Source organism: Eulemur rufifrons, chromosome 16 (assembly GCF_041146395.1).
Source record: "Eulemur rufifrons isolate Redbay chromosome 16, OSU_ERuf_1, whole genome shotgun sequence".
NCBI lineage: Eukaryota > Metazoa > Chordata > Mammalia > Primates > Lemuridae > Eulemur > Eulemur rufifrons.
Genome location: NC_090998.1, coordinates 86,247,501 through 86,256,580, shown reverse-complemented (window position 1 = coordinate 86,256,580; position 9,080 = coordinate 86,247,501). Strand labels below are relative to the sequence as shown.

The 9,080-nt window shown below is 50.4% G+C and overlaps 1 protein-coding gene across 1 annotated transcript in view; it reads left to right on the top strand.

Annotated features, from left to right (window-relative positions):
- The first annotated feature begins 396 nt into the window (after window positions 1–396).
- Window positions 397–9,080, top strand: part of TXN2 (thioredoxin 2) — a 10,335-nt gene continuing 1,651 nt past the window's right edge. The window contains exons 1-3 of the mRNA XM_069490149.1: window positions 397–479; window positions 1,293–1,555; window positions 3,516–3,639. Of these exons, the coding sequence (XP_069346250.1) occupies window positions 1,293–1,555; window positions 3,516–3,639 (387 nt within the window). The 5' untranslated portion in view covers window positions 397–479. The remainder of the gene's footprint in view (window positions 480–1,292; window positions 1,556–3,515; window positions 3,640–9,080) is intronic.

The following is a 9,080-nucleotide window of genomic DNA, read 5'->3' as shown; positions in this document are numbered from 1 at the left end:
AAGAACCTTCCAGCACTTCTGGGAGTTGGGAGAAGAGATAAAGAGGTGAGCAGAGACAGCTGAGCTACAAAGCAATAGGAGCTTACAAAGTCCCGAACCACGTTCCCGCCCTTTTCTCTCTATGTACCCTCCCTCGCTGCCCCCGCCTCCTTCCACCCCCTCTTCCGGTACCTCCTCTAGGGGCCGCCCTCCTCTTCCGGTCCCTCCCCCGAGGGCCCGCCCTCCTCTTCCAGTCCCTCCCCCCAGGGCTTGCCCATCTCTTCCGGTACCGAGCTGAGGCTCCGCCCCTTAAGCTGTGCCTTTTCCTGCCAACCCATTGGCAGAAATGCGAGTAGCCCCTCAAGTTGGGTAGAGACGCGCTCTCGGTTGTCTGTCCGCGGAAGTGACGTTAGAAAGGCCCTCCCTGCGGAAGTGACAAGAGTGCCCTTGACGGGCGGGGAGGGTTGGGCTGTGCATCTCTCCGCTCGCGCTGCAGGGAGGTAGGAGGCCCCCGGGGGTGGCTCGAGGTGGTGTCGCAGCTCAGGCACGCTGCAGGCGCGTTCCTAGCAGGCTGGCAGCCGAGCGGGCGGAGGCCCCGGGTGGCGGGGACCTGGCACTCCGGAGAGCAGGCGTCCCAGGTGGCGGCCTATTTCCCCTGTTCCCTCCGCACATATGTCCCTCTTTTTTGGTTCCCCGCATACTCCTGTTCCTGTGCCTCTTAGTTCCTCCTTGAATTGTCGCAGTTACCTTTTCTTGATCCTTTGACAACCCCATTTTTTCCTCCTTAATCTCCAATTAAAACACTTTTTAAAATAGCAATCGATGGAGTATGGACTTTGCACACAGCTTTGGGTTCCAATGTTGGCTGTCATTTAGTAGTTGGGTTACTTTGGGCATGTCACTTAACTTACTTGAGTTTCAGATTCCTCTCCTTATCTGTAATATGGGCAATACTATAGCAACTTTCTTAAAGTTGATCTGGGAGGACGAATAATGTATGTAAGGCAATTGGCCCGTAGCAGGTGCTCAGTAAATACTGTTTCCTCCTTCCCATTCTTATGTTATAATTCCACCTAAATCCTGATTTCTCTTTGGTTGTCAACACAGTTTTCCTGTTCTTCTGGTTTGCCTACCCATTCCTTCTTTCCCTTGGTTCTCTTTCCTCATTCATCTGTACTGCACAAATCTTATATATTATTTCCTTGCATTTTGCTTCCAATTTGAGGCCCTCAGTATTCCCAAATCCCTTTTTTTCCCTAGTGTGTTCACTTCCTGTTGTGTGCCCCAGCTCTTTTTGCCTCTTTCCTTTACAGATGGCTCAGCGACTTCTCCTGAGGAGGTTTCTGGCGTCTGTCATCTTCAGGAAGCCCCCTCAGGGTCGGTGGCCACCCCTCACCTCTGGGGCCCTGCAGACCCCACAGTGCAGTCCTGGTGGCCTGACAGTAACTCCCAGCCCAGCCCGGACAATATGTACCACCAGAGTCCTTTCAACAACCTTTAACATCCAGGATGGACCTGACTTTCAAGACCGAGTTGTCAACAGTGAGACCCCAGTGGTTGTGGATTTCCATGCACAGTGAGTACTGGGGGTCAACAGAAGACTGCGGTCTCACTTGTTCAAGTGTTTATTGAGTGCTTGGTACGTCCCAGTACCATGTTTGGTGCCTCTCATACGTACGCTCATTACAAAGTCCAGTGAGATTCAGTCCCTGTTCCCAAGAAGAGTGCAGTCTGATAGGAGACAGACTAGTGAACAGTCTTTAAAGCTGACTGTGATGAGTGTTGCAAAACACTTATGTTCTGTATCTTACTGCCTGGAAAGCTCAGAGTCATCTTCAGCATGGACCGAAGTTGGAAAAATATGACCATAGCATCACCTGGCTTTCGGTGTATACAAGTTTCTGGCCCTGCAGATTTGATTTGATTTTAACATCTTGCCACCGAAAACTATGGGAAGGGCTGGCAAAATGTTATCAGTGCCACCACAGTGATACCCAAGCATGCAGCGGATGGGCAGGAATTTCTTTTCAGTTCTGTGTTTGTTTTGGAGATATGTAAGTACCTTTGGCCTTCTGGTTTTTAGCCTGGCCGTCTTCATTTATAGACCTTTAGGGCCGGCTAGATACCAAACTACAAAAAAACTGGACAAACCGCTCAGAATGAGGGATCCTGAGAGAAGCCAGTGTAGCCTAAGTTAGAAATTCAGAGGCCTTCTGGTTCTTTCTCTGACTCACCATGTTGCCTTGAGCAGGCTATTTGATATCCTTGTGCTCCCTTTTTTCACTTGAAGTAGGAGATAAGAGCTTGCAGACTGGGTTTTTAGGTATTATGAGTTCATTGAGTGAAATCTTAACAGGAAGATTTTTGGTTTTTTTTTTTGTTCTGTTTTGTTTTGTTTTGTTTTAAGAAACAGAGACTTGGTCTGTCACCCAGGCTGGAGTGCAGTGGTGTGATCATAGTTTACAGCAACCTCAGACTCCTAGATTCGGGTGATCCTCCTGCCTCAGCCTCCTGGGTAGCTAGGACTCTAGGAGCAGGTTTGCCTGGCTAATTATTTTTCATTTTTTATAGAGATGGGGGTCTCAATATGTTGTCCAGGAATCTTGAACTCCTGGCCTCCAGCAATCTTCCCAGAGTGCTGGGATTACAGGCATGAGCCACGATGCCCAGCCAGAAAAGGTTTTAAAGGTTGAGAATAAAATAGAAATTGTCAGCCAGGGGCTTATAGAAGGTGGAGCTATTATTCCGTCTTCCTGGTGCGGTGAGCAATCCAGAGAGGGCTTCCAAAATGAAGGGGCGTGCCTTATTTTGTTCTCCAACAAGGAATCAGGGTGAGTTTGTTCATTCGGTGCCAGGGACTTTCCTTATTGCCACATACATAAAGGTGACAGCATTCACCAAGAGGGGACACCTGCCTTTGGTGCAGTGTGATCAGGGCAGTGAGAGCAATTGCCGCAGGGGCTGTGAGATCACAGAGTAACTTGGGGGTGAAAGAAGACACGTTGAACACAGCTTTGGGTTGCTGTTCCAGCCGTGCTTCTGTAATCTTACACAAGTCTGTTAACTCATACAGGCCTCAGTTTCTTCAGAAGAGGCTTCCTCTTCCTTTGCAGAGTTGAGGGTTCTGTTGGTTAAGAGCTCAGAAGGTGCTGGCACAGTCACCGACACATTATAGACACTCCTAGCCATTCGCTTCCCCTCCCTTCAGTGCTGAGTCCACGTGGTGTTTGAAATAACTCTATAGGTCCCCTATATGACAGTGTATTTCTCTGAGATATATTGCAATAAGTGAAATCATCTTTATAAGAGTCTTGTGATGAGGCCTATGTTTCAGAAATCTGAGATCTGTGAAAATTTCCCAGGTGCAGAGTCTCCTGACATTACCGTTTGGTGTGTTAATTTTTAAACACTGTAAACAGAGGTAACAAGGGCAAAAGTTCCCTTAGATGTGGGTCTGGGGAAGGTTCTGGGGAGACAGTAGATGGAATGGTGAGTGGTCTTGTGACTGACTGGGGCTTCCTTTCTCATCTTCCAAGGTGGTGTGGCCCCTGCAAGATCCTGGGGCCGCGGTTAGAGAAGATGGTGGCCAAGCAGCATGGGAAGGTGGTGATGGCCAAGGTGGACATTGATGACCACACAGACCTCGCCATTGAATATGAGGTATGCATGAGTAGGGGCTTGGCCCCAGGGCAACTGGTGTGGGGAATGTCATGGGGGTCTGGGGGTAGATGGTATAGGTGTCCTGGGGACCACCAGGTAGCCAGTAAAGGGGTGTCTTGGTTTTTTCTAGAGCTTTAGCTCAGAGCACTTTGCAGATGTGACTCTGTTGATCCTCTGAACCATCTGTCTCTTTCCTCCACCACCTTTAGGAGGTAGATTATATGGCCCAAAACACCAGGCCACTCTGTAGTCTCCATATTGATATATTGTTTCATTCGTCTATCCACATGTTCAATCAGCAGTCATTTGTGACCTGTACCGTGTGCCAGGCATTCATAATTCTGGCAAAAAAATAAGATGAGATCCTTGTCCCCAAGCAGCTCCTAGTCTAGTGGATGGGAACAACAGGTAGACAGATCACTTCATTGTAGGGTGAGAAGTGCTGAGAGAAGAGGCACGTGAAGGAAGGAGGAACTGGCTGTTCCTAGGGGAAGGTGCAGGGGACAGGGAATGCTTCATGTTAGAGAGACCCTCTGAGCTTAACCACACAGAATGCATAGAGAAGGAAGGGCCGAGGGAATAGCATACACAAAGACGTGAAGTAGTTTAATGTGGTTGATTTGTTTGTGCATTTTTTCAGCAGATACTGAGGGTCCCTCAAATGCCAGGTACTGTTACTTGGTGCTGAGGATATGGCAGAGAACAAAGCTGGCAAAATCCCTGCCTTCGTGGAGCCTACATTCTCATATTTTAAATCAGGGGTCAGCAAACTTCTCTAAAGGAGCAGTTGATAAATATTTGAGGCATTGCAGAGTGATGGTCTCTACTACAACTATTCAGCTGTCCTTGTAGCTGAAAGCAGCCATAGACAGTATATGACTGAATGGACATGACTGTTTCAATAAAACTTTATTTACAAAACAGGCAATAGGCCTGTTTGGCCTGTGGGCTGTTGTCTGCTGACCCCTGTTTTAGAAAAAAAGTGCTATGGAGAAAAATAAATCAGGAAGAGGGGGTGAAAGAGCTGAGCATGGGGTTAGGGAGGGTTTCTTTTTTTTAAAAGGGTGGGTTAGGGAGGGTCCGAGAAACTGACATTTGAGCAAGGACCTGAAGGGAGTGAGGAGTGGGGAATGCAGGTCCTTGGAAGAGCCGTCCCCTGAGGTCAGATGAGCCTGGGTTGCTCACAGACCAGCAGGAGCCACGTGCCTGAAGATGCCTGGCCTGTGGGGCATCCTCTGGGCTGTGGAGACCCTGCAGCTGGAGAAGGGGGACAGGTCCATCATGGCTGGGTGGCCAGAGTGAAAGGTCGAGCCAGGAGTGGGAGGCCAGGCAGCTGGGAAAGTCAACTGCGACCAAATTGAGAGGGGTTTCTGGATAGCCACACTGAAGGTAGTAGCATTATTATAGAGCCAAGGTCGCATCTGGTGGCCTGTGGGCCAAATCTGGCTCACAGACTCATTTGGTCTGGCCCTCAAAGTATTTTAAAGAAATAATGGGACCAGGTGCTGATATTTAAAACTCAGAAGACTTCATGTGAAAATCCAGGTTTCTGGTTTTCTTGAAATGTCTTGATCTGGCCAGAGTGAGCCTTCATCCCTCCCTCCTCCTTCCTCTGGGTAACAGGTGACTAAAAGAAGGACCTCTTTCTTCCTCGGAGTTTAGAAGTCCAGGCTTAACTCTCACTAGACCAGCTCAAATGGAGATGCCCATCCTTTAACCGGTGCCCCGTGGCAGGAAATGGGTAGGGGTAGGGATGGGGGTGAGAACAGGCTGACTGGCCCTTGAGCTGGGCAGGGAGTGGGGGGTGATTACCCAGGGGAAAATCAAGCTGCCCTCACCGGGAGCAGAGGAAGTAGATGGTGGGCAGACAGATCCTCTGGTGACTACTGCCGATAGTCATTTGGCCATTTAGACACTCCTAGCTTTCCCCTCCCTGCCCATCGCTCACCCTGGGGCCTGCAGCAGCTTTGGGTGCGAGGATGTGATCATCAGGCTGGACCTTCTAGGGCCTCCGCAGGGTTATGGGCAGGCTTCGGATGTCTCAGGCCTCCTCCTGGCACTGCCAGACACGACAGCTTCAGCCTCAGCCAATGTAACTTTTCAGCAGACACCTCCGAGGGCCAGTCCTGTGCCAGGGACTGTGGGAACTGGTACAGATGCAAGGACGACCCCGGTTTCTGCCAGCTGTGTTCCCATGGGGTGGTGGGAGTGCCCAGAACCATCCCCACCTGCATTCCAGGGCGCCTGGTGTGGGGTGGGCACGAAGACCTATGGGTGAGCCTGGAAAGTGTGGGGGGTGGGGGGGATTCCTTTTATGGGATCTTCTCTCCCCTCCAACTGTCCACTGTCCAGGTGCTGTGCTGGTCACACAGAAAGGCCTCAAGGCCACTGGGCCCTTATCACCTGATCTCAGCCTCCTTGTTTTGCCAAACCCAGGCTGACCTCACTGCAGGGCCCAGGAAGCTCCAACTGGATTCTTTCTGACCCCTCCAACCCCCTTCCTGCCTGCCTTCTGCCATACCTGTTCTAGAGAGCCTGAGAAAGAAGTTCCACTAAGAGATCCTTAGTACCCGCCCCCACCCCCGGCAGCTTCCTTGAAGGCCTCAGGTCCTTTTCCAAATGTTGGATGAACTTGTTGGAACTTGTTGTGAGTTGGCATCATCACAACTCACCGCAGCCTCAAACTCCTGGGCTCAAGCGATCCTCCTGCCTCAGCCTCCTGAGTAGCTGGGACTACAGGTGCCTACCACCATGCCCAGCTAATTTTTTCTATTTTTGGTAAAGACGGGGTCTTGCTTTTGCTCAGGCTGGTCTCGAACTCCTGAGCTCAAGCAATCCTCCCGCCTCAGCCTCCCAGAGTGCTAAGATTACAGGCGTGAGCCACCATGCCTGGCCTACATTGACAGTCATTATCACCCATAGTTCACTGTTGGTGGTGTATGTTCTATGGATTTGGACCAATGTGTAAGAACATGTATCCACCGTTATTGTATCATACACAATAGTTCCACTACCCTAGAAATCCTCTGTGTTCTGCCTATTCCTCCCTCCCTCCAACCCCTGGCGACTACTGATCTTTTTACTGTCTCCTTTTCCAGAATGTCATGTAGTTGGATTTGATTTTTTCAATGATAGTTTTTCCAAGAACCCTCTTGTATCTAAAAGCTTTGATAAGACATCTGGCATATCTCATTTAAAGCATGGAATCCCTTTAATGCTTTCTCACATATTCACCCTGCTGGGCACAGCACAGGTTGATGCTGCGGGCAGCGAAGGCAAACAGGTCTTGTTTCAAATCCCAGCTCCACCACTTAACTTGCCCCATCGTCTTGGAACAGTCACTCGGCCTTTGAGCCTCAGTCTTCTCATTTCTAAAATGGCTCTGCCTAGAGGCAGGAATTTATGAAATAGCATATGCAAGTGCTTAGTATCATCCCTGACACTTAAAAGACACCCAAAGAGTGATAGTGATCTTTTCCTTTGTGTTAATTAACTTGCAGTCAGCCGAGGAGGAGGTTGCTGGCGTCCTGCAGCACCTGGCACTGTGCCTTCCGTTGGTAGGTCCTTAGCCGAGTTAACGAGTGGTTGAAGTTGGGGTGAGAGAGGAGAAGACTGGCAGGGCTGTTGAGCTCAGTGGCGTTGGGGATGGGAGTGGGTTAGTAGGAAGCGACTGCACACACACACACACACACACACACACTCGTGCCCTGAGTTCCCGCGGTCTTCAGCCACGGATAGACAGGAGGCTCCAGGTGGCTTCAGGGAGCAGGACAGGCAGCACATCTTTTCTGCAGCCCCTCGGTTCCCTCAGTCCTGCCAGAATTGAGAAAAAAGAAGCTGAATTCTTGGTCCATGGCTGCCTCTCTCACACTGACACGTACATTCCAGAAGAATGTGCCAAGGCCCTGTGCGCTTCCATTTAAGGCAGTGTTTACAACATCCTGATTCGTGAGCCAAACTCAGGAGCGGCAAAGCCGCAGCTTCCTCCTGGGGAGTGCTCTGCAGTGTCCTGGAAAACCCGGCTTCCTGCAGGCCCCGGGCATTGTGAGTGTGTGTGTGTGTGAGCGAAGCTCAGACTTCAGAAAATCCCCTTGATCAGTAATGACTAGATCTTGGTTATCAAAAATACATCTGCAGTGTGTCTGCTGTACATGACGCCAGCGGGGTCCCTGCGTGAACGAGCAGGTACACAGGTTCATCTGGAGTTCTTAAACTAAGCGCACTCCCCAGGCCACCCCGGTGAGTTGAGGCCTGTTTAGAGGACCCGTGAAGAAAGTTAGACCACTTATACAGTATCTTAAAGGATTTAGTTAAGGAAACGACAGGATAGTATCCACTAAATGTGAGGTTCAAAGCGGGAAGCTGAGCTCTGTGCCCGACTTGAGGTTGTGATTTTCCCCTGCAGGCCACTAGAGGGCAGGAGGATACCCTGTGAAGGCCCTGGTGGCTTCAGGAGCGCCATGGAGCGTCCTGGAGCAAGCCTTGCCAGGCCCTGCTCTGCCTGGAGACAGGGCAAGCCACGTGCTGAACGCTTGGCACTTCATGCCACCACCCATGCCAGAGTCTGTGACAAGGACAGTGGCCGAGCAATGGGGGGGCGAGGGGTGAGCAGTGACATGTGTGGTCAGCCCGATGCCTGGCGGTTCCGTCAGCACATCCTTTCCGGGCAGTGTATCAACTGCCACCCACATCAGCCGTGGGTCAGAACTTCAAGGGGCCTGAGGCACTGCGGAGGCAGGGACTGTCATCCTACCTGCTGTGTTTGTCCCCAAAGTGTCCATGGGGAGACAAAGGAGTGGGGTGCAGGGCCTGCCACATAAAGTTAGTGCGTCAGGACTGTGAGATCAGCCAGTCTGTCCTGTGTTTCTTTCTTTTGTAACTACTGTGTGCACAGTTTTTGAACATTCTAAATCTCTTCTTTTTTTTTTTTTTTTTTGAGACAGAGTCTCACTCTGTTGCCCGGGCTAGAGTGAGTGCCATGGCGTCAGTCTAGCTCACAGCAACCTCAAACTCCTGAGCTCAAGCGATCCTACTGCCTCAGCCTTCCGAGTAGCTGGGACTACAGGCATACGCCACCATGCCCAGCTAATTTTTTCTATATATATATGTTTTTAGCTGTCCATATAATTTCTTTCTGTTTTTAGTAGAGATGGGGTCTCCCTCTTGCTCAGGCTGGTCTCGAACTCCTGAGCTCAAACAATCTGCCCACCTCGGCCTCCCAGAGTGCTAGGATTACAGGCGTGAGCCACCACACCCGGCCTGAACATTCTAAATCTTAAACCTGGCTTCTCCGGATGACTTGTGCCAGGGCAGCACTGGGCATGTGTGAAGACCTGGTGTGTCTGTGTCCATCGCTGTTGTTACTTTATAGGTAACTTATGTGTGTGAAAATCTATTTATCTTGTTCTGTTTATACGGTTTTCTCAAATGCCCACGAATGC